The 26103-nt window shown below is 47.2% G+C and overlaps 1 protein-coding gene across 2 annotated transcripts in view; it reads left to right on the forward strand.

Annotated features, from left to right (window-relative positions):
• Window positions 1–718: 718 nt before the first annotated feature.
• The window catches only part of LOC135207957 (DNA ligase 4-like), a gene marked incomplete at its 5' end in the record, with an annotated part of 136148 nt that continues 110763 nt past the window's right edge, over window positions 719–26103 (forward strand). For both annotated transcript variants that reach the window (XM_064239977.1, XM_064239978.1), the window contains 3 exon segments: window positions 719–876; window positions 2813–2970; window positions 3921–4096. In XM_064239977.1, coding sequence (XP_064096047.1) covers window positions 719–876; window positions 2813–2970; window positions 3921–4096 — 492 coding nt within the window.

Raw genomic sequence — 26103 nt, forward strand, 5'->3', positions numbered from 1 at the left:
AGTCTTCCTATTGTAAAAGGACCGAAGGTTTGTATTCCGTGTCGGAACAAATGACAATTTGTCCAAAATTGCATTTTTCCTAACTATACAAACCTGAGGTCCTTTTACACATAGTCTCACCTCATGCCACCCGTCACTCTGCAGTTTTTGCTTGGGCCTAAAGCAAAAGTGATTGTTTACCTCCCAGTCGCGTGGTGCGCGCCTGTCAGACAAGCAGTTAACTACCGAACCCCTTGTTCGAAAGCTTACAACCTATCCAGCTACCGCTAGTAACCTTCCTATTGTAAAAGGACCTCAGGTTTGTATAGTTAGGAAAAATGCAATTTTGGACAAATTGTCATATTTTGAGTTATTTTTCATTTGGAGGCCTGGGGTATCAATTATGGCAGTCTAACTTATAGTTGACTAAGTAGATGGTACAAATCATCTCAGCACAATATCTAGCTACTTATTTGGAAAGGAGAGGTCAAGAGTTCAAGAAAACAAAGTTTATTGTATACAGTCTGCATTTATCAGCTAGAATACAAGGAGCATGCTACTGAAAATTAATATAAATTCTTAAATGTTGGGTGTTATGGGTGGTAGCCAAGAGGTAGTCACCCCAAGAAGAAAGCAAGATTAACTTTCCACTTTATCTTTTTACTGTATACTTTCTCTTGCTAGTGTCAGCAGTTAGATATTTGAGGATCTATATTAAACCTATATGTTTTCATTTCAGCCTGACAGTTTCTTTCCTATGCTTCGAGTGTTACTACCAGCTCTAGATCGTGCAAGAGGTGCATATGGTGTAAAGGAACGTAAGCTGGCAGAACTTTATATACGCATATTGGGCTTAAAAAAGGATGGAACAGATGGTCAAAAGCTTTTGAATTTTAGGTAAAGTGGATGTTAAACTGAAATATGTTATAAGCACTTAGTGTATTTTGTAAAGTACTTTCTGATTTTTGAATGATCTTATTCCTGATTTTTTAATGATCTATACATTGCTTTTACTTTTGATGTTACATATTCATATGGAAATTAATAGCACAGGACAGATATGAATTGTGGAATTTCTCAGCAGCCCTTTGTGTCACACAGTGTTTGAGGTGATGATAATAGCTAGTTATTACTAAAGAAAGTAATATTTTTACTCAGTTGGAGTGGACAATTATTGTTTTACTATAACAATCCCATCAGTCACATTTGCTATGATTGGTGATGATCCCATAACTCACTGCATTTTGTTTATAAAAGATGAAGAGGAGGTCTCTTGTAGGACATTACTGGTACTACTTGACCTCGGGCATCTTTATCCAACCTGTTCATATTTCTTGAGCATGCCAAGCTGGCAGTAGTTCTTTAGAATGTTTTTGTTTTTTATAATTAGACTCATTAGATTTTTCCTTTGTTAATCATATTATATTGTTAGCTTGTTCTAGGTTGTTTCACCGCTGTTTTGTGAAGCTTCAGAGATCTAAAATTTGTGAAGATCAAGACACATTTTATATTTTTCAAAAATGTGTTTCTCTCTCTCTCTCTCTCTCTCTCTCTCTCTCTCTCTCTCTCTCTCTCTCTCTCTCTCTCTCTCTCTCTCTCTCTCTCTCTCACCACACACACAGAAGTACTAATTTTTTTAACATATAATTTAGGAATTTTTTAGGGTATGTACTTCTTTATGAAAGGTTGTAAAAATGTGTATGTATGATGATTAAGATGAGGATAACTGATTTATAAAAATAATGACTAGATTCAAATCATTCAAAATATGAACTATGCCTTGGCTAGACACACACCAACAGACAGATGGATACCATTCATCTACCAGGTGAATTGTTGGAAGCTACAGAAGCCTAAAGCAAGAAGAATCTTGGAAAATTTTTAAATGCATATTATTTAAAGGTAAATTTGTTGCTCATATTTTAGTGTATGCTTAAAGAGCTTCTTTAAAAAAAGAAGTCAGTTTTATATTAGAAGATAATAACATTTTATTAAATTTTCCACAATTGATCCTTAAATTTCATGGTTTTTTAGGTGAATAGGTGTAATTATTCGCTAACATTTGGTTTGCCTTCCATAATATAAACACATTCTGAGTACCTCAGTAAGATATGAAAACATCAGATAGATAAGAGAGGACTCTGACAGCCCTCTTGTCATAGTAGGCAGGTCTTAGAGCATTTTTGTTTTACCGACAAGTGAATGAAGAACAATTGGAAGGGGAGTGCTCTATCTGCCAGTCCTGGCAGCAGTGTTGCCAAGGGTAGTGCTGGTAACTCAGGAGTTGAGAGAGCAGTAAAAGTCAAGATATGGCTTGGATGAAATGAAGAGATACCTAGGTTACTCATTACTGATAAATAAAAATGCCCATTAGTTTTGAGAGCAAAGACTCGCAAGTTGTATGTGAGGCCTGCACTACTATATGCAGTAGAAACACAGGATCTGACAAGGAAAATTTTGAATTTGAAGATATATGACCTTGGAATGTTAGGATTCATGGTCAGAGTATATGGTAAGAATAATGCAGATGAGGTGGTAGAGAGATATGATATCAAGAGCCTGAAAATAAAAGACTGAGATCTCAAAAACAAAGGTGGTTTGGAAAAGTGATGAGAAGGGGATGAAGATGGAGGAAGCATTTGAAACCATGGATAAAGGGCATAAACTAAGATGTAAATGAAGACGATTTAGATATGATATGAGTTCAGGCCAAAGAACAAAGAAACTGGAGAGAATTCATTTCATGTCCAACCCCATAGAGGGAAAAGCTGATTTTATAATTTTATGATGTCAGATATGAAATTAATACATTTTTAATATACGTATATTACAGAAAACCAAAGTCGTTAGCTGCAGGTGAGACTGGAGATTTTGCAGATGTAGCGTATTATGTACTTAGAAGTCGATGCCCTGATGCAGGAAAAATGACCTTAGAGGACGTTGATGATCGTCTGACAGGTATTGCCGAGAATTATGCTGCTAAAAATCATGGTAAGATGTGCAGTATAGAATGTATTTTTAAATAGTAAATCACTTAATCCATAAAAGATATTGTAATAGTTTTTCAGAAAGTTTTTATTAGGCAACTACTTAATCAACAGCTAAATTGGAATTAATTTTGTAGTCTTTATACTCCACACTATAATCTCCATAGAGGTGATTGGTAACTATATGAATTACAGATGGAAAATTACCCCTAATTAGGACATAAAATGGCAGTAAAAGTAATAAATTAATCACAATGTTCATTACCAGATAAGTTCATCTGTTGTTCTGCTAATGCCCTTCTGAATACAGTCTATTGGTGGTTAGTTTGATATACAAAAAGTAATAAAAAGTAACCATGTACTATTTGGAATTGTAACTAATTATAATTTATATTTATATGCTTTATTTAAAAATTATACACAGTAGTTCTGATTACTGTCTAGCCATGATAACCTTCCTCTGGGGTTAGGATAGGCTAATTAAAAATGTAACTTTTGGCCCCTAGGATGCACAGTAATTTCTGATACTTATTTGAAGGAATGGGGCCTTCAATGTCAGGAACAAAGTTTCCAAGTAACACCTGTTGCAATGAAATGATTATAACAATAGTAAATAAAAAACTGCTACCAAAACATAAAAAAGCGTGACTGACTGTCTTGTGGGTTATGGCCTGGAATTGAAATACTCAGTAAGGGAACTTTAAATATGATAATTGAAGCTGTTGAATGCTGTTCTCTATTTAGGGGGTAACTAAGCACCCCTCAAATTTTTACTAACCAGAATGACTTTGTATGTTTATATTTATCAACCAGAAATGAGTTAAAGAACTAACTAATTAGATAAAATTTTGATATTCTTATTTAAGACAAACTCTTGGATCAGGCTGATTAAAGTTCAGTATTTTAACTTAGTGATCTGATGAAAATACCTAATATTGATCCTGTCTATTTCAGAGGAAGTTGAGCGTTCACTATTGGTAATGCTGCGCAGTATGACCGCAACAGAGCAGAAATGGCTGATTCGTGTATTACTCAAAGATATGAGGCTTGGAATTGGGCAAGGAACAATCTTCAATGCTTGGCATCCTGATGCCAAGGACTTATATGATGTTAATAATAGTTTGGAGAAGGTAATCCCTTTCTTATTTTCTTGGTTGAGTAGTATTGATTACCATATTTCCTTTAAAGGTGATTGTAAATTTACATATGATTTCATACTTTATTCCAGGATTTGTACTCTCACAGTATTGTGTTTCATGCAATCAGATATTTTTCCCAACAAAATCTCTTTAAAATATCTTTCAATAAATATATGAAGAAACATACTAAAATTGTTTTTTCCACAAAATAGCCTTGTAGAATAGAGGTGCATCCTATGCGAGGTTGCATCTTATACACCGGCAAATACGGTAAATAGAGTGCTGTTTTACAAGGCTAGCACTGAGGCAAAATAGAAGTTTGTTCTCCATAGAAAAAAAGTATATCATAGTTTTACCAGATCACTGAGCTGATAACAGCTCTCCTAGGGCTGGCCCGAAGGATTAGATATTTTTATGATGCTAGGAACCAATTGGTTACCTAGCAACAGGACCTACAGCTTATTGTGGGATCCAAACCACATTATATTGAGAAATTAATTTCTCTCACCAGATATACATTTCTCTGGTTCCGTGTTGGCCGAGCCAAGAATCAAACTTCGGACCACCTGATTGGTAGCCGAGTGCAAAATCCACTCGTCCAAGGAGGAACTTCTGTCCTCTTGTGTTATTGTACTGTATACTGTATTAAAAATACTTCTCAATGTCAGATTTTGAACATTATCATTTGCATTTTCTACCTGATGGATCCAGTTTGGTTATTACTTATGGTGAATGGATTTTCTGTACAGGTAGTGGAATCCTCATCAAAGGAAATTCCTTACAACCCTTCACAAACAATCTTTGACATACATGCTGCAGCATAGCAAACAGCACGGCAAACATACATATCCTAAAGATAAAACAAGCTCAACATATTGAAATTATGGAAATGAACATGAAATTCATAAAAATAAAATCACACTGGAAGTTACTACAAAGTGGAATTATAATTAGATAGAAATGAAAACATTAAGCTGGTAAGCTGAGAACTGAAAGCATTGGTTGGCTGTGAAAACAAAGGCATAAATGAAACATTGCAATTATTATGATAAGCAGGATGTGCCCAAGGTAATGACAAAATCCCTTGCCGAAGTGAAAACTGCTGCAAAGCAAGTTGAAACATTCCCCATAAGTGGGCCTAAAAATCACTACAAATATAACTGAAAACATGAAAGAGAGCTTTTTGCAGTAAAACAGAAAAGAGCAAGTGAAGCTCACTTCCCTAGCATACAGCACTATGTACTGAATTCTGTAAGATTAATGGAAATGAAGACATACAGAAGCTGAACCATGGAAGAGCAATTTATCAACATATCTATGTACTTCAGTTAGTGTCATGAAAGATGAAGGGTAACTGAGCCCTAATAGAAGGAGTATATGCAGTGAGAGCATCGTACAATATGGCCTGACTAGGTTCTGTTGCACAAAAAAAGAAAATATATATGATAAATAAGGTTGTAAAACATAACCTAATATTTTTTTTTTCTTTTTAACTTTTGTACATCAGCTATTTTACTGATCACACATTTTCTCCTGATCTCCTTGTGACTGTTTTGTTGTTGCTAAACAAAACAAAACCAACCAAATTAAGTTGGCTGTCAGCAGATAGCAGTGCTCTTACCTGACAAAATTACTTTGTTCCCTTGCGTATACAAACCCTCGGTCCTTTAACAATAGGAAGGTACTTAGCGGCAGCTTGAACTGGTCGTAAGCTTTGAACAAGGGGGTTCGGTAGTTAACTACTTGTCCGGCTGTTGGCGGTAAGCTCGACTGTGAGGAGAGGAGCCACTTTGCTTTCAGCTGCGTAGGTGGATGGACGTGTTGCTTGCCCCTCTGCCCGCTTCTTGTTGTATGCTTTGTTTGCTTCACTGCGTGAAGGCTTTTTTTCTTTCTCTCTTACTGTGTGTATTTGTGCAAGGATATACGTAAGTATATGTGTGTTCTTGTATTTCATACAGTGAGTAGTGTGATTCGAAATGGAATCCCAAGAGCCGGAGAGACCCCCTCGCCCCCCCATCAACCGCAGATTCTGCCCTGGTGTGGAGGGCCGTAAGTGTGGGGCCTTTCGATCATCTGTTGAGGTTGATCCTCATGAGTTTTGTACTCGGTGTAGAGGGCGGGAATGCTCTCGCACCAAGACATGTGATGTTTGTGTGTTTTGGTCGGAGGAGCAGTGGGAGCACTATGGGGGGAGGAAGAAGCCGCGTAAGCCGGCCAAGGAGTCGTCGGAGGGTTCTCCGGCTACGCCCTTGGTTACGGACACGTCTTCTTCTTTTCTCCCTCCATCTCTGCTCCCTCGTATGGCTCCTTCCCCTTTGGGGGAAGTTTCTCGCTCCTTCTCCTCTCTCGATCAATCGAGCGTGGAGGGAGGGGCGAGATACCCTGACATCCAGTTGTACTTGAGGTCCTCCGTTCGCTCGGGGTGGGAACTGTCCCCCCTGGGCGAGGGGCGAGGGGAGACCCCCCCACTAACTCACCCGACTTTTCCTTCCTCAGATCTGCTTGCCACAGGGGACGATCTCGGATGGGCCTGGTACTCACTGGGGCTGCGAGGGACACTGACGATCCAGGGGCTGCTGAGTCACCTGGCGACAGGGGCCATGCCGGTAATGCACAGGCTAACTACTACGACTACCATGATGGTGTCCACGCCTGGCTACGCTGCTCCGCCGCTCCTGGTGTACACCCAGCACTTAGCCACGTTGACCCCTACAGCTGCTGTGCAGGTGCCGCTGCCGGAGGTTATGATGCCCGCTGTGATGCTGCCACCTGGTTTTGCCGCTCCTGCTGCAGTCCCGGACTTCCGGTGTCCCAAGAGCTCTCCCCTGGACCTGCCTCCTGTGCAGAGGATGCCGCTGGTTCCTGCCCCACCTCCTGTTCCTGAGTATGCTGCCGCTCCAGTTCCGGTACCAGTTCCTGCCGCCGTCGTTCCTGCCCGTATTGTTGCTGCTCCCACCCCAGGTCCTTCCGGACAGATGCAGTCGGGCCCTGTTGCTTCGGCAACTGCCCCGGCTCCGTCCTGGATGGAAGACCTGACGGTGGTGCTGAGGAAGCTGACGAAGAAAAAGAAGAGGAAGGTGTCGTTGTCGTCTTCATCGTCTTCTTTGTCGTCGTCGTCTGCTGCTGCTTCCCCTTCAACTTCTAAGGCCCCACAGCCGAAGAAGAAGAAGGTTGCCTCTTCCCCCCTAAGAAGGCTCGCTCTGAGACTTCTAAGGGTCTGTCCCACTCCGCCGGTCCTCCTGTTCCTTCGGGAATGGGGCCCATCTCTCCTTCCGCAAGGAAGAAGACGGGGACCGGAGGAGTGCCGGCTAACACCGGTACCTCCTCGCCTGGCGCCAGAGGTTCTGCCTCGGTGCCAGGTACCATCTCAGCCTCTCGTTTGCGAGAGTTACCGAGGTGACTGTACAGCCAAGACCCAGGCAACCGAGTCCGCTCGGCGCCAGGATCCAGGCATGGAGCGGAAGACTGGAGGGGGTCGCTCAGGCGACTCCCACCAGACCAGCGATCGCTCTCTTGGCGATACGCTGGTACCCAGGGTTGAAGAGACGGTCCCAGACCGCTCGCGGGCTGAGGCGAGGAAGTGGTCCCCTCGGTCGCCTGAACCAACCTCGGCTGGTCCAAGCGGCGTGACGCACTGGGAGGACAGGCCTCGCTCCCACCGCGACCGCCGACTCTGCAGGTCCCCCGACCGCTGCTCCTACCGGGACCGGGCGGAGAGGGGGACCAGCAGCAGCTCTTCTGACGCTCGGGACCGTCGCCGCTGTTCTCGGTCCAGCTGCTCTCCCCGGGAGAGCCGCTCGACCAGGCCTGCAGCTCGATCGCCACCACGGGTTGGTGATTGCCTGCAGCCCCCTCAGCACACCAGTTCTGCCGGTGGGCGCTGGGGGAGCGTCAGGTCTTCCTCTCCGATCCCTTCAACTTCCTCGGGCTTCACCGGGAAGAGCGAGGCAATGAGGAGTGATTGCGATGGGCGCGTTCCTCGCGATCCCGCCACAACGCCCTATGAACCTGGCATGGTCCTAGGACCGACCAGATCATATGCGCAAGTGGCAGGAGGAGACCAGGAGGGGTCTGTTGTGGTTCCTCCTGTGGAAGGAGGAGGGTCTCGGGAGGCATTCTCGCTGGACGGGCTTGACAGTCCGTCTCCTCAGGATGCAGTCACTCCTGAGATCCAGAGGTCGTTCGCGGAGGTTATTGCGCTGATTCGACAGCACAACGACCTCGGGGAAGGATCGCCGCTCCCAACTTCTGAGCCCACATCGGGCTTGGAGTCGTTCTGGGGACCTAAGAAGGAACCCAGGACGACGGTGGTTCTGCCGCGATCGGCCTTGGCTGACAGCGTACTGAGCCAAGTGGACGCTCTCGTCTCCGGACAGGAGGGTTCGCTTCAGTCCGGTAGGTCTTTCAAGTTCCTTCTTCCACCTGTACCGCGACAGAGGCGCTTCTACGTGCCTTCAGAGGACCCTCTGCCGCCCAAACAGGTTAACCCGGAGCTAGCTAGGCTAACTCCGGGGGTGTCTCTGCAGCAGCTCCTGTCAGAGAACCTTTGGTTCTCGCAGCAAGAGGCACTTGCCTTGGAATCTACTGCAATGGCAGCATTTCAAGCAGTCTCCTGGATCGACCTGTGGTCCTCACAGTGTCGAAAGCCGTGGCCTCCTTGGGGAACATCACTCCTGAAGGGGACCCGGCTTTTGTGATACTGTGCCAGTCTGGAGGTAGGGTCATCTCCTACCTGGCCCACCAGACGGCTAACCTGTGGGCCAACCTGGTTCTCTGGCGTAGAGACGCTGTTCTCATCCGAGTGACCAAGGCAGCTGGGCGTGAGGCGGCCCTGTGTCTTCACAACAGACCAGTGCGGAGTTCCTCCTCTCTCTTCCCCAGAGAGATGGTGGACACTGTGGTGGAACAGCAGCGCACTGACGACAGTGACCGTCTTGTCCACCAGGCAGTCTCCAAGGTGGTGGGCAACCTCGGACGACTGCGGCTAAGCCCAAGAGTTTAGCTAGCGCTTCCTCTGCAGCCAAGACGATTGCCTCGTCAAACCTGAGAGGAAAGACTCTGCCTGCGACTTCTGCTGTAAGGAGTGATTGCAACCAGCCCTCCTCCCAGTCTTTCTCTCGAGGAGGATCTGGGAAGAAGAAGTCGAAGAGAGGAGGGAAATGCTAGGGATGGTGTTCCCCCTCACCTGCTGCCGGAAGTTGGGGGTGCCTGGCGAGCCATTGGGCAACATGGCAACGCTACGGTGTGGAGATCTGGATAGTGAACGTCCTTTGGGAGGGATATTTATTACCCTTCGAGTCTCGGCCACCCCTCACCTCCAACCTGGTCCATCTGCAAACCTACGTTCCTGGCTCGACCAAGGACGTGACGCTTCGGCAGGAAGTAGAAGCCATGCTGAGCAGAAACGTTGCCTGTGGGATAATCATATGGGATCAGTCGCCGGTCTTCTACAGTCGACTTTTCCTGGTGGAGAAGTCCTCGGGGGGCTGGCACCCGGTGATAGATCTCTCTCCCTTGAACCGATTCGTTCGCCAGACTCGGTTCACGATGGAAACATCACGTTTAGTGCTCGATTCCATCAGTGAGAACGACTTTATGCTTTCGGTGGATCTGAAGGACGTGTATTTCCAGATACCCATCCATCAATCCTCCAGGAAGTACCTCCACTTCATCCTCGACGGGACGGTGTACCAATTCAGGGCACTTTTGTTTCAGGTCTCTCAACCGCCCCCACAGGTGTTCACAGCGAGTGTTTCACGCTGGTGTCGGCTTGGGCCCACTCGGTAGGGATACGTCTTCTGAGGTATCTCGACGATTGGTTAGTCCTGGTGAGCTCCCGCTTGCAGTTGCTGCAGGACAGAGATCGACTCCTCGAATTCTGCCACGATCTAGGGATCGTAGTGAATTACGAGAAGTCAGACCTCGAGCCCAAGCAGAGGATGAAGTACTTGGGCATGCTGATCGACATGGTAGCAGGGCGAGTCTTCCCTGCAGATTCACGGATCAGCAGGTTCAGGGAGGCAGCAAGACAGTTCCTGTCTCTACAGGAGCAACCAGCTCAGCAGTGGCAGGTCGTGATCAGTCACCTGTCGTCTCTCGAGAAGCCAGTCCCTCACGGGCGTCTTCACCTGCTGTCTCTTCAGTGGAGACTAAAGGAGTGTTGGTCACAGGCAAGGGACCCTCCCTTCTTCCCCATGTCCCTCACGGAGGAGGTCAGGCAGGACCTAGCCTGGTGGGTGGACGACGGGAACCTCATAAGAGGAGTGCCTCTTCGCACTCTTCCCCCCGCAGATGTTACTGTTCTCAGACGCATCGACCGAGGGATGGGGCGCACACCTGGAGGAGTTGCTGACTGCAGGCGTGTGGGACCATCGTGACAAGCACCTTCACATCAACGTCCGGGAGCTCAAGGAAGCGTTCCTCGCTCTCCAAGAGTTCCGGGACCGTCTGGTAGGACACTCGGTGGTGTTGATGAGCGACAATACTGTATCACGGTAGTGGCGAACGTCAACAAGCAGGGGGCCTAGTGTCCCTCCTGCTGCACCAGTTGACGTTGTAGGTGCACGAGTGGGCTGTGGCACACTCAGTAGAGCTGTCGGCCTGCTACATTCCAGGCAAGAGGAATGTGGTAGCCGACAAGCTCAGCCGTCGGGATCAGGTGATAGGAACCGAATGGTCCCTTCATGCAGACGTGGCAGAAAGGCTCTTCAACCTGTGGGGACGTCCAGTCATGAATCTGTTCGCCACCCGGCACAACAGAAAACTCCAGGATTTCTACTCGGTTGTGCCGGACCCATGGGCAGCTGCAGAGGATGCTCTTCAACATCCGTGGGACAACCTCTTGGTTTCCGCCTTTCCCCCTGGTCTGTCTGATTCGCAAAGTGATCAGCAGGGCGCTGATCACCGCGAACCTTCGGATGATCCTGGTGGCGCCCCCGTTTGGTACCGGGACCTGCTGGCTCTGCTTGCCGAAGCGCTGAGAGAGATTCCCCCCTGGCACAACCTCCTGTGCCAGCCACACGTAGAATGGTACCACCAGTCCGTCGAGTCCCTGTGTCTTCACGGCTGGCTGTTATCCACCATCTCTTGCGAGCGAGAGGCTTTTCTCGCAGCGCAGCAACAGAGATGGCTGGATACCTCAGACAGTCTTCTGCAGCTGTCTACCAGGGTAAGTGGTCCGTCTTCTGTGGTTGGTGTCGTGGACGGGGTCTCTCTCCTCTCAGAGCCACTCTTCAGCAGGTAGTGGATTTTCTCGTCTTTCTTCGCCGAGAGAAGCTCCTCTCCATCTCCACAGTTAAAGGATACAGAGCCGCCTGGGCCCTAGTCCTTAAACTGCGAGGTGTAGATATCTCCTCTTCTTTCGAGATCTCCCTCCTGATGAAGAGCTTCGAGAAGTCTTGCCCACCCAGGAAACTCAGGCCCCCAGGGTGGAACGTGACTCTCGTCCTTAGGAGTTTGACTCGCAGATCCTTCGAGCCACTCCAAGAGTAGACCCTCTTCCTGCTGGCCCTGGCATCAGCGAAGAGAGTAGGGGAACTTCATGGTCTTTCCTTCGACGTCAAGCGTTCCAGGGGATGGGGATCCGTGACACTCGATTTCGTCCCGAACTTCGTAGTGAAGACTCAGAATCCTTCGGTCCCTGACGACTGGTTCGAGTCTCTCACGATCCCCTCCCTTAAGGATTTCACCGATAATGATGCGGTTGAGATGCTACTTTGTCCTGTGAGGGCGCTGCGGCGCTATCTGAAGAGAACTTGGCACCTCAGGCCTGAGTGTCAACGCCTCTTCGCTAGCACTGGGGTTACCAAGAAAGAAGTTTCCAAGAACACTTTCTTTCTGGCTGCGTAAGGTGATCAGGAGGGCGTACGACATGGATGGCAGTGACGACACCCATACCCTTCGTCCGAGAGCCCACGAAGTCAGGGGTATTGGTCCAACCCTTGCGTTCTGCAAGAACTTCTCCCTGGCGCAGGTTCTGAAGGCAGGGGTTTGTGCCAACCAGACCACCTTCACTTCATTCTACCTTTGGGATATTACCCACAGGTCCTTGGAAACTTTTTCCTTGGGACCCGTGGTGGCTGCTCAACAAGTTGTGTAGTCTACCCAGCACCCGAGTGGACAGAACAGCATCGCATTCTTGTGTGACTGCATGAATGGACGAGTGAAAGAGAGTGTGACTGGCTTCTCTTCCTCCTTCGTTCTTCTCCTCTACCTGTGGGCAGAGTGCCGCGGTCGTCACTACGCTGAACAGGAGGCTGATGCAGGTAAGCTACACAACTGAGCTCCATCCTATCCCTTTCAGTAGGAATAGGAGTGTTTATCCGCCACTCCCCAACATGCGGGGGGGAATGGAAGCCAACAAGAGACAAACCCATGACTTCATTTTGGCTCTTAAAGTAGGAACTAGTTCTCGCCTTTTGCTATTTATAAGAGGTACGCTTGCCTCCCTCTTATAAATTTGGTCCAGAAGTCTGACGACTGATCCTGCGGTGCACACCCCGATCAGCTGGGCAGAGGCTAGGATCCCTCCCTTTGCTCTTACGACCAGGGAGGGAACCAAGGTAGGACGAACACCAGTCTGTTCATAAGACTCAGATTCCACCCACCAAGAAGTGAGTCTTCCTATTGTTAAAGGACCGAGGGTTTGTATGCGTATCGGAACAAATAACAATTTGTCATAGGTTGTATTTTTCCTAACTATACAAACCTGAGGTCCTTTACATATAGTCCCACCTCATGCCACCCCTCACTCTGCGTTTCCTGGGCCTAAAGCAAAGTGACTCCTCTTCTTGCAGTCGAGCTGACCGCCAACTGCCGGACAAGTAGTTAACTACCGAACCCCCTTGTTCGAAGCTTACGACCGGTTCAGCTGCCGCTAAGTACCTTCCTATTGTTAAAGGACCTCAGGTTTGTATACTTAGGAAAAATACAATTTCCGACAAATTGTTATTTCTTATATGTTACATGTTTGTCATCTTGAGTAATGAATGCTTGGTTTACCCTCTGATGTAATAAAGGAATTTTGACGTAGGAAAAATCTATTTCTGGGCAAGGGTTCGTGTCGCCCAGTGAAATAATCCCTTAAGTTCATTATTTCTAGGTAAATAATACTAATATTACCAGAGAAAAATAAAAATAGGGGATGTCAGAATAACTGACTTGCTCACCCTAAATAAAAAGAGGGTGTCGGTATGTAGCTGGGGTGAGTGAGACCACTACCACGAACCTCTTGCCATTTTGAATTCTCCTACATCAAAATCCCCCTCCTCAGAGAGCTGATACACGGCCGGCGCCGGCAACTACTACTACTCTACCTACAACGCCGACCGCAGCATTCCTGGTGGCCATCCTTGGAGTTGGACGCCAATCTTGGGCGCAAGGGTGGGAAAATAGGGGGGGATTTCACTGGGCAACACGAACCCTTGCCCAGAAATAGATTTTTCCTACGTAAAAATCCCTTTTCTGGGCTCAGTTCGTGTCGCTTCGTGAAATAGTACCAGAGAATTAGCACAAGATTGGAATAAAATTAAAATTAAATATAAAAGAGGGTCTTAATAAAACGAAAAACTAAAGAAATGAATATAATGTAGTTAAAACTTACAAGTTATCATACTTAATGTTAACTTAATCTACTGAATCCAACTTATCATATAATTGGACTTAAAATTAGACTTAAAGTAAACTATGATAACTTAAAACTAGATTTATGTAATTACATATAAGTGAGGTTCATAAAATAAATCAAAAGGGAACACTCACTAATAATTAAATCATAAGACATTAAATAGTACAAATATATCTTGGTGTGTTTCCCTAGCATAAAAATAAGGGAAACAATACCGATTAGCAACAGTCAGTAGTCAATATTTACAGTTGTGAGTGCCCCTAGCAAAAAAATAAGGGGCACGTCACCATAGGTAGCCTTTAGGCAGCTAAGGCTGAGGAACCCAAATGAACATGATGGTAAGGTTAGGTGCATTGTTAGTGAGGCAGGCAGAAAGGAGATCTGGATCTTCTACTACAACTACTGTGCAGTGTCAGGGGAAACAATGTTTCTCGCTGCCACTGCTGGAAATTTAAGAGATTCCAAGGACTTTAAATAATGACGTCTAAAAACTGTCGGCGATTTCCAGCCCGTGTACTTCTTCAAGTCATCGAAATTCATATGCTGCAAATAATTAATAGAGGTGGCTACTGCCCTGATGTCATGGGCTTTAGGGAATGAATCAGGATTAGCTTGTTTGATAAAGTATAGGATTTGTTGTCTAATCCCTTTTATTGAAATAGTACCACCTTTTTCCCTCATAAAGCGGGGGCCTATGGATCTGGAAGATGTCCTGGACAGAAAAGCTCTTAAGGTCGTCACCGGACAAAGAGAAAGATCTTGTGGAAGAGGGAGGACCTTCCAAGGGGCCCATCTCATTAAGGGGATCCTCATTCTTTGCCAGAAAACTTCGATCTGGAGATAGTAAGACTTCTCCTGAAGGGAGGAATTCTACATGTCCAGCATCTCTGGAAAGGGCCAACAGTTCTGATATTCTGGCTCCTGAGGCCAAGCTTAGTAGAAATAAAGTTTTCCTCAGTAGCATTAGATAAGTACATGAATCATTGTCAGTATCTGAAGCCAGTTTGAGAAAGACATTCAAGAACCATGAGACTGAACTAGGTCTTTCTGAGGGTCTGAGCCTAGCACAGGCTTTAGGAATAGACGTAAAGTAAGAGTCTGTTAAGTCTATCTTAAAGCCAAACTGGAAGATTTTCTTTAAAGCTGACTTATTAGTGGTAATAGTACTAGCTAAACCTTTTTCGAACAAAGACCTGAAAAAGGATATAGCTATATTAACTGTCATGGTTCGGGTGTTTGTTTCCTTCAGGAAATTTGCCAGTTTCTTTACACCAGCATCATACTGACGTAAAGTTGATTCCCTCTTATCTGATTCTAAGAAAAGAATGTTCTGGGGATCAATACTTGCATCTCTCTTAGCCGCAAACTTCATGAAGTCCATAAAGTTAGGGTTTTGAGAATTCCTGAGGAAGCGAACACAGTCCTCATTTGTACTGACTGGGATAGCTTGGGATTGGGAATCCATCGAGGTCGGAGACCCAATTCCAGGAGCAAAGGATACCAGTTGCTCTTGGGCCAGTCCGGGGCTACTAGAGCTACTTGTCCCTTGAACATCCTGAGTTTGCTCAGAACTTTCAACAGAAGATTCATTTGAGGAAAGATGTATATCTTCCTCCATTGATTCCAATCTATGGACATGGCGTCTATGGCATAAGCCAGAGGGTCCAGGTTGGGGGCCACATAGCAAGGGAGCTTGTGGTTCGCTTGGGATGCGAAAAGATCTACTTGGAGACCTGGAACCATCTGGCATATCCACTGGAATGAGCGCTTGTCCAGGGACCTCTCTGATTCTAGAGGAACTGACTGAGACAGAGCGTCTGCTATCACGTTCCTTACTCCCGCTAGGTGGGTGGAGGATAGATGCCATTTGTACTTGGTTGCTAGAGAGAAAATGGCTATCATGACATGGTTCACATGTTTTGATTTGGATCCTCCCCTGTTGATGCAGTGTACCAGCTTTATATATGGGAATTCTTGGCTGGTAGAAGCCTCTTCAGAGTGAGGAATACTGCCATTGCTTCCAATACGTTTATGCGAAGCTGGCAGAACTGGGGTGACCAAGTTCCTTGAACCTTCTTGAACTGGGAATAACCTCCCCACCCGCTCAGAGAGGCGTCTGTATGGATAACCAACGCCGGAGGAGGGAACTGGAGAGGAACTGATTTGGACAGGTTCTTGGTCTCCGCCCAGGGACGGAGACGTTTGCGAAGAATCGGCGGGATTACTGACAACTTGTCTCGAGATTTGACATTTGCTCTTGAGCGCCAAACTCGATTTATATCCTTCAGTTTTGCTTTTAACAGAACGTCTGTCACTGATGCAAATTCCTGGTTTCTCCTTGACGTTTGTTTGCATCTGAGGAATTGCCTTATTGACTTGGCTATTTCTTTCCTTTTTACCAGTGGAATTGACAGACTGGGAGTTCAGATCCCATTGAATGCCGAGCCACTGAAAACGAGACTCCGGCGTAAGCCTGGACTTGGTCTTGTTTATTTGGAACCCCAGATGTTCCAGAAATTGAATTACTTTGCCTGTGGCTTTGAGGCATTCCTCGACGGTTGTTGCCCAAATGAGCCAATCGTCGAGGTATGCTACTACCATTATCCCTTGTGATCTCAATTGTTGAACTACTACTTCCGCTATTTTCGTGAAGACCCTGGGGGCTACGTTCAGCCCGAAGGGCATCACTTTGAAACAGAATGCCTGGTCTCCCAACCTGAAGCCTAGATATGGGCGGAAGTGTCTCGTGACTGGGATATGATAGTATGCGTCTGTAAGATCAATAGAGGTGGTGACGGCCCCACGGGGAAGTAAGGTCCACACCTGCGAGATAGTCAGCATTTTGAACTTGTCGCAGCGAATGAATAAGTTTAGGCGGGACAAGTCTAAGATTATTCTTCGTTTTGTTGAGCCTTTCTTTGGCACGCTGAATAAGCGTCCTTGAAACTTTAAGTGATTGACTCTTGATACTACTCCTTTCTGAAAGAGCTCTTGCGCATACTCTGTCAATTCCTTTCTTGGTAATTGAAGGAATGATTTGGATGGAGGAGGACCTTTGATCCAACTCCACCCCAGCCCTTTGGACACAATGCTCTGTGCCCAACTGCTGAATCCCCACCTGTGACGGAAGAGGAACAGCCTCCCTCCTACCTGAGGATTCTCACTGTGGCTGTGCAGGATGTGCTCCGCGTCCTCCACGGAAGTGTTTCCCCCTGTTGGTTGCCCTTCCGCCACCCCTCTGGCGAAATGCACCCCTAGCCCTGCTTCCCCTTCCAAACCTATTGATGGCTTGGAATGCCTGGCTTTCAAATACAGGGTTGAAAGCTGGGGAAACAGCGTAGGAGGTCGAGGGCTGGCTTTGGGGAGTCAACAGGAGGATGGGCTGGTTTTGACCTTTAGAAGTCGACGGTTGCACAGGTTGTGAAACCAGGACTGCTTGCACAAATTGTTGCTGTTGCTGTGTTTGGAAGGATGGGAACTTTCTAGGTTTCTTCAGCTTCTTGGAGCTAGAAGGAGTGCTTTCTGGCTTTCTTTTGGTGGAAAGACCCCAGCGGATCTTAAGGCTCTGGTTTAGCCTGGTCGCCTCGTGCTGTACTTCGTTAACAGCAGCTTCGGGGAAGAGGTCAGCTCCCCAGATTGTAGACGACAGCAACTTATTTGGCTCATGCCAAATCGTAGCTTCCTGCAGGACATGTTTCCTGCAGTTCCGTCTTGCTACTACAAACTCGTACAGATCCGACTGTACGGTCTGTGTTTGTGCTTTTGCCAAGAGCTTAAACAGAGGCTCCGTACCATTAGTTATGGCGGCAACCTCTGTCATCACCAAGGCGTTAAGCGTCCTCCCTAACCTAGTCCTTGCTTCGAATTCGGCTTGGATTAGGTTATCCGGCAACCTCGGAAGTCTCTCGCCAAACTGATCGATGGCGCAGTCTGGCTTGAGTTTCCCAACGGTGAAGGTTGCCAGAAGGTCCGCCCAGAGGTCCCCAAAGGCTGGGAAGAGTGGGGACGTTGGATCTGACTCCCTCAGCTGAGAGAGAGGTTCATCCTTCATTGCGGCCTGAGTGGTCACTTCAGCAATCTTTGTTGTGAAGGGGAGTGGTGCCTCATCCTCCGTCGCAAAGATTGTGAAGGGGCTCTTGAATGCCTGGAGCTTGGTATTAGTACAATCCCAATCTTCCAGGCACCTCACCCATTCCCTCTGAGCCTGCTCCCCTGGATCACCCAGGTCTCTTTAGGGGGTAGAGTGGGGGGGGGGGGGGGGGGAGGGGTAAGGGGGGTTAGGGGGTGGGGTAGGTGAGGGAGTAGGGGGAGAGGGGAGAGTAGGAGGACAGGGGGCGGGTTACTGGACTTTGGAGAGGGAAAGGGATCTCTTATCTTCCCTATTGAGAGCTGCTTCCGTCAACCTAGCGTAACCAAAGAAAGGTGGTTGTAGGCCGGCGGGTTGGAACTTGAAGTCCTCGATACGACGAGTTCCGCAGTCCGGGATAGAAATCATTCCATCCTTGAAGGGTGCGAAGGCTGCTACCCTCCAAGGATTGCTCATGGTGAAAGGGGGAAGGGAGTTATAGTCAGACATCGGAGGCATTCCGGCGCCTGCTAGAGGAAGAACTCCTGGAGGATTCTGACTAAGACCAGCCAGCCGGTTCTCCTGGTCCGTCAGCCGATCCGAGATGTTCTGGATCGACTGGCCGGACTGTGCCAACGAGGTGGAGATGCGGCGAGCATTTCGTCGAACCTAGTGTTCATCATCGTCCCTACCATGGTCCCCACCTGTTGCATGACCCCTGCTGTAAAGGAGACAGGATCGAAGAGACCAGAGGTACTGGTCTCAGCAGGGGTCTCCGGATGAGCTCCGGTAGAAGAGGAAGGTACTGGCTCAGCGGGAGCACGGGCCTTCTCTTTAGAGGACTTACCTCTTGACCTTTTAGAGTGCGAAGATGAAGAAGAAGTCTTCGCTTTCTCTGCTCCGGGATGGTGAGCCGGAGACTTAGGAGAAGAAGAGGCCAAAGTCTTCTTGGAAGACGACCTCTCTAGGGTCTTCTGCTCACGTTGTCCCTTTACTTTGGGAACAACTGAGGCAGCAGACGTCTTGGCCGGAATATCTGATTCCGTGAAGCCTTGAAAAGAAGAAGAGGAAGGGTAAAGGGGAAGAAGATCCAGAAGCGCCCAAGGGAAGCCCTTGAGCGCCCAACAAACCTACCTCAACTGACAACTCACCCCCTACCGTCATGGGTTCTACGTTTAGATCCAGTGTCGCGACGTCCGCCGAAATATCCGGAGCTCCCCCGTCCATCAAGGCCTGCTCCACCTGGAGTTGAATGGCAGCGATAGCTGGAGCTGCCGCAGCAGGGTCGACGTAGCCAGTCGACTTGCCCCCTGGGAAGATCCGGACAGCCATGCCCTTGTCGAGGATGTATGGCTGCTCCTTCGGCACGTTTTTGCCGAAGCCACCTACCCAGGCTTTCAGGGTGGCCGACGCGGCGTCCTTAACGGTGGCAGCCTGAAACAACGAAGCCCCATAGATGTATCATTAACATATAAAACTGATAATTGAACTATAGCAGTATTGAACAAGATATTTTTATACATTCAACTTCCCTGTCAGATATATACTTAGCTATAGACTCCGTCGTCCCCGATAGAAATTAGAATTTCGCAGCACACTCTACAGGTAGGTCAGGTGATCTACCGCCCCGCCGCTGGGTGGCGGGAATAGGAACCATTCCCGTTTTCTAAGACAGATTTTCTCTATCGGCCGGGACATCAACATTGTTGTTGTTCCTCCTGATTTGATTTTCGTGTTTTTCATCGCTATTGATCTTCTACGCCGTTCTTTTTGGTGACGTATTGGATCTTTGGTTGGGCATACTCTTTCGTGGACTGTTATTTGGACTTGATTTTGGATTTTTCTTATAATGTCGGACTCTAGCTTTTCGGTTAGAAGACAGTGTGTGAATGAGGGATGTATGGTTGGTGAGGCTACCGAAAGCTTCGGTAGACCCTCACACAGTTTGTAAGGGGTGTAGACAGAATGAATGCTCTGTATCTAACACCTGTAATGAATGTGTAGGTTTGAATGAGGAAGAGTGGATGAATTTGAATTCCTATTTAAGAAAATTGGAAATGGACAGGGCTAGGAAGGCTTCCTCCAGAAGCGTAAGTCGGTCTCGTTCTAGTGAGCCTATTAATATATCACCTAACCCTAAACATGTAATTACTTCCTCTGCTACTACCAAGACTGCAAATCCAGAAAAGGAAATTGCAGATCTTAAGGCTGCACTTCAAAGGATGGAACGTCAGATGCAAACTTTAAAAGGTAAGCGCAGTGATAGTGACGTAAGTGTACCCAGTGCAGTGGAGGGTGCGTCTGATCGGCTTCGTCTCGCTCCCAGGCCTAGACCGCTTCCAAGCTCACAGGCCCAGAGGAGAAGGAATGTCAAAAGCCTTACGGAGGTTATGGAGAATCCCCACCGATCAGACGTCCCCTCGGCAGGTTCTGTGACGACCTGAACTGCCAAGGATCGCTATAGAAAAAGCATCCTAAAACAGTGTTTTTCTTCTTCAGATTCTTCTCCACAAAGAAAGGGCTGGAGTTCTGACGAACTTTCACGCCCCTTGAAAAGAAGTTGGAAAGCTCCAACGTTGGATTCAAGTCCGGAGTTTTTCCCTGAAGGGTCTCCGTGTGAAAGGAAAAAAGCCAGATATATTCCAACTCTCAACTCGGAGTCTCCTTCCTCCTCAAGACCTCCTTCACTGACATCGGAAAAGGAAGAAGAGAATGCTGGCCCCCCCCCGGCGGAAAAATTCTACAAAAAACAAAAAAAATGCAGGAGCCAGATTCTCCTCTTAGTAGGAGTTCTTACGAAGGAGACTTCCAGAAGAAAGGACTCTTTCCTTCCTATTAAAAAATCTAAAACTACTCCTCGGACAGGAGGTAGAAAGGATGCGCCAAAAGCGCCAGAAAAGCCATCCTGGCGCAAAGCGCCAGAAAAGCCATCCTGGCGCCAGCCTGGCGCAATGCGCCAGATGCGCCAGAAGAGCCAGAAGCGCCAGCCTGGCGAAATGCGCCAGTAGCGCCAGAATTTACGATCGTCTTCCAAACGATATTTGAACATAGAGGATTCTTCTAGCTTTCAGCGGGATCAGACTTTACCTGACAGGAGTCAGAGGATTCTTCTAGCTTTCAGCGGGATCAGACTTTACCTGACAGGGACTCTAGACGTCGCACAGGCGTCCGTAGCCCCTGTCAGGATAGAGCTTTTTCCGTTGAGAGCGATACGAGAGAACATCCTTCTTCTGACAGGAGAGAAAGACGTCGCACAGGCGGCCATCACTCTTGCCAGGAGAAGGAGACAGTCTTGTTGCAGGATCAACCTACCTCTCGTAAGGACGCAAGTTGTCGCACAGGCGGCCGTCGTTCTTGCAAGAGTGGGGTAGATGTTGCAAAGGACTCATCTCCTATGGAAAAGAATCAATCCTCTTCGGAGATTGAATTTGATTTGGAGGATGTGTCGGATTCAGAAGATCGTGCGGCTGCAGGCTTGTCGGACTATAAGACGCTAGTAGCCCTCTTACTTCAAGAGTTTGGAGACTCTTTAAGCCCTACTGCCCCACCTTCTAGATCTTTGTTTACCAGTACTAAGGTCTCAAAATCGTCCTCTTTCATTAAGATGAAACCAACCATTTCGATGAAGAAGGCGCTTAGTTTTGTCGGAAACTGGCTTAAAACCAAGAAGGAAGCGGGGAGAACTGTCTTTGCCTGCCCTCCTTCCAAACTGGCAGGGAAGAGAGGTATCTGGTATGAGAAGGGAGAATCATTGGGTCTTACTCTCCCGACCTCTGCCGATGCAGATTTTTCAAACCTTGTGGACGCTTCAAGAAGACAAGCCTTGTCATCAGCTAAGATCACATGGGGGACTTCTGAAATGGACCATCTCCTCAAGGGATTGTTTCATGTATTAGAAGTTTTTAACTTCTTAGACTGGTCCCTTGAGGTGTTGGCTAAGAAAACTCAGGAGTCGGAGTTGCTGAGCCCAGAAGTCCTTCATAGTGTTCTGTCCTGCACGGACAAAGCGGTCCAGGATGGATCAGGAGAAGTGGCGTCTCTTTGGAACGGGAGTTTTGAAGAAAAGGACTTTATTTAGTTCGTTTGTAACAAAAGCAGTTACTCCTATCCAGAGGTCGTCCCTGCTTTATGCTCCGTTATCGGATCAATTGTTCCCTTCACAATTAGTAAGGGACATTTTCCATTCTTTGGCTGAAAAGGCCACGCAAGATCTTTTGGCCCAATCAACAAATAAAGCGAGGACCTCCGTTCCTGTGAAGAGAGAGACTAGTACTCAACAGCCCTTTCGAGGGAGTTCCTCTTCTAGACCCTCCTCTAAGAAGAGAGGAATACCAAAAAGAGGTAGGTCTGCATTCAGACCTATCAAGAAAGCCAAATGAGATGCCAGTCCTTCAAGCACCGGTAGGAGTCAGACTTCTGCAATTTTCAGAAGAATGGGCTCGGAGAGAGACAGACAGCTGGTCTCTATCAGTGGTAACGAAGGGATATCTTATCCCCTTTCGAGACAGGCCTCCTCTAACGACGACCCTGAGGGAACTGTCGGCCAAGTACAGGGACCCTGCCATGAGAGAAGCACTTTCAAACCTTGTAGATCAGATGTTGCAAAAGGAGGCCATCGAATTGGTCCGGGATCCGCATTCCCGAGGATTCTACAACCGTCTTTTTCTGGTTCCGAAATCCTCGGGAGGGTGGAGACGGGTTCTGGATGTGAGCGCTTTGAACCGTTTCGTAGAGAACACAAAGTTCTCTATGGAAACGTCCAAGTCGGTTCTTGCAGCTCTTCGTCCAGGAGATTGGATGGTCTCCTTGGATCTGCAGGATGCTTACTTTCATGTTCCCCTGCATCCCTCATCGAAGAAGTTTCTTCGATTCATGATGCAGGGCAAAGTATTCCAATTCAGGGCCCTGTGCTTCGGCCTTTCGACAGATGCTATGCTGGGACATGGAGCAGATGCTGATCCTTAAATAATTTTTTTTTTTCTTTAATTATTTTTTGTAATAATTTTGGTGTTGAGTTTTGGGTTGCTTGAAAGGATGTTCGGGGACGACTCCTTTCAATCGTAATACTAACCCAACAATAGGATCAGGTGATCGGGATCAGTGTCGTGCTTTATGATAATGCCATTAGGCAAGGTGTTTTATCATGTAAGTGGATAGGACCCCATTGACAAAGATCCTAAGGTTCTGTTGCGTAAGTGGGTAAGACCCCTTTGACAGACCATCAAGAACTCTTAGCATGAGGTCACTACCTCGCTGAGGCTCTTGAAGCGATGCAGGCTCCTAGGCAGTAGCCATGAAGTCTTTCGCTAACACAGGTAGGAACCAAGGTTTTTTATTTTTATTACCTACAACGTATGTTGTTTCCTGTCTATTCAGTAAAATTAGCTGTCTCTTACCCTCCGCCAAAGGTGCCAATCAGCTAAGTATATATCTGACAGGGAAGTTGAATGTATAAAAATGTTATTGTCATGATACAATAAAGTTTTATACATACTTACCTGGCAGATATATACGATTAAATGGCCCACCCAGCCTCCCCTCAGGAGACAGGTGGAAGAGAAAATCTGTCTTAGAAAACGGGAATGGTTCCTATTCCCGCCACCCAGCGGTGGGGCGGTAGATCACCTGACCTACCTGTAGAGTGTGCCGCGAAATTCGAATTTCTATCGGGGACGACAGAATCTATAGCTAAGTATATGTATATCTGCCAGGTAAGTATGTATAAAACTTTATTGTATCATGACAATAACATTTCTGATTGTATATATCCAGGAAAGACTATACCTACACTGGTATATACTTACTCCGTCCGAAAACTGTTCCACCAGCTCGTAGCAGATGGAGCAGGCTTCGTGGTGCCACACGATCAGATCTTTGTGTCGTACGGCGCAGGGAGCATGGGTCCGGCAGACCTCGTGCCCACAAGGGTCCTGAAGGACGGCCTTACAGCCAGCCTCCTGACAGTTGGTAGCCTGTAAGTGAACAGATACATAAGTATCAAAGAACCACTCATATATGATGCTCCGCTGCATGCCGGAGTAGAATAAAATTTTTGGGCATAATCTTCTCCTGTAATCCGTGTGAGGGAGTCCGTGGACCCAGTAAACTGGTTGAAAAACTCCAGTATGCACCGGAGCGAAGATTTCCATCAAGCCAGATACCTACTCATACACCTATAGTACACCGAAGTTTCAGGAGGGTACGACACACCGGAGAACATGAGAAGATTATCTATAAGAATAAATTAAGAGTAAACAAAACAGTAAAAAATATAATAGGAGCCTAGCTCCGCCGTAGGACCCTTCCGCCAACCCACGGAATGCCCGGATGGTAAGCGGGCGTCCCGGCAGAAAACGAAAGAGACTACGGTCACAAACAGGGGAAGCATGTAAGGTCTACACCGAATTCCCCCTCCCCCCAAATAGTTGGCGGGGACAGCTATACATCTAAAGGTAAAGAAGGGGGGAGAGGGGAACCGGAGAGCAAAACAGAACGCAGGAGAAGAACCGATGCGAGCTGGTGGGGTGGCCAACCCCACCCGAACACACCGGGACCTCCCCGAAGCTCAAAGAAAACGAGATCGGTCCGACAGGACCCCCCGTAAGTCCATAACTCCCGTATCCTCCCTGATAGGGAGGAAGAGGGGAGGGGTGCCCGGATGATCGCCATGGCGACCGTGAGCGAGCGAGGACTAACCCTCCCTCCCGCATGGGAGGAAGGGAAGGGGGGACCGGGACTAGGGCGATCAGTGGCTCGACGTGAGAGCAGGTGGACCACAGGGCGATAATGCAACAAAACATAGCCTAGGTCGAGCTGACCACGCGAGCGCAAGTGGACCACAAGGCGATAATGCAACAAAACTAGCCTAGGCCAAACTGATCGCCCTTCACATGCAACCCATAATTAAATACATCGTAATAAAGAAAGAGAAAGGAAATCACTAGTGGGAGAGAAAGAGGGACGTCCAGGAGAAGTAGGCTAGTTTCCCCGAAAGAAAACAGGCAACGGCCAGGATGGCTGGACTAAAGAATAACATAGAAGTGTATTCATAATCACCCATACGCCTAAACACCTAGACAAAGGGACATGCATGCACGAACACTAATCTAAGGCACAGGCAAAGGATTTCCGAATAGTACGATGAAAGCAATAGAATGAGTGGGAACTTCTGTACCACGTGAGAATAACTCATATAAGAGTAAATATACACACGGAATAGATACCACGGTATGGGAGACCGAGGTAGCTAATCGACATGAGGCAAGCCGGCAAGGCGAGCCATGCGCCAGACTAGGAGACTATTATCGGACCTAAAAAACTGTAAAAACAGCTCCTGGCTGACAAAAAGGAAGTGTATAACCTTTCGGGGTACTTAACTTAGCTGCGGCGATAGCTTGCAGTTCCATTTTAGGTATAAAATCCAAAGGAAAGCACCAAAAAAACACAAAGCAAAGAGTAGCACGTGCGTCTAGAAGTTCGCTAATGAAAAGGATTGCCACCAGGAGCGCTGCGGTCGGCGTCGTAGGTAGAGTAGTAGTAGTTGCCGGCGCTGGCCGTGTATCAGCTTTCTCAGGAGGGGGATTTTGATGTAGGAGAATTCTAAATGGCAAGAAGTTCGTGGTAGTGGTCTCACTCGCCCCAACTACATACCGACACCCTCTTTTTGTTTAGGGTGAGCGAGTCAGTTATTCTGACATCCCCCTATTTTTATTTTTCTCTGGTAATATTAGTATTTCTGGGCTTGACCTGTGTCGGCCTGTGAAATGGTTCCTTTGATACTATTTCTGAGGAATAAATATTGCTATTCATCCTAGAGAAAAAAGAAACAATATAATGCCAAGATAAATGGCTCGCTCACTTCTTATAGAAGTGTCGGTATAGTAAGGAGCGAGTGGAATCACTACCAGAGGTCCCTTGCCATTTAGCTTCTTCCTTCGACAAAACCCCAAACTACGGAGGAGCCGTGCTACAGCTCCCGGTCTACTACTACTGTGAGCGCCTCCGACGCCTGAGACGTCATTCCTTTCGATAGCACGCGTTACAACCAGACGTTAGAATTTTTTTGTGCTGTGTTTCGCTCGATTTTGGATTATCTTTTGGATTATCTTTTATTTTCAAGATGTCTTCTGCTTCTGCTTCTAAGTTAAGTACTGTTTGGGGTTACTGATATCATTTTATGATGATCTTCGTGTTTTATACATATTCGGAGCCTTATCGGCCGGTATGCCTCTCGACCGCTTGGCGGTACGGGTTCTCTCTTTCGGTCTTCCATACCGTTAGGGATTTCCCCCTTTTTTCTCAGTACTT

The sequence above is a fragment of the Macrobrachium nipponense genome, chromosome 34 (assembly GCF_015104395.2).
Source record: "Macrobrachium nipponense isolate FS-2020 chromosome 34, ASM1510439v2, whole genome shotgun sequence".
In the NCBI taxonomy this organism is placed as follows: Eukaryota; Metazoa; Arthropoda; class Malacostraca; order Decapoda; family Palaemonidae; genus Macrobrachium; species Macrobrachium nipponense.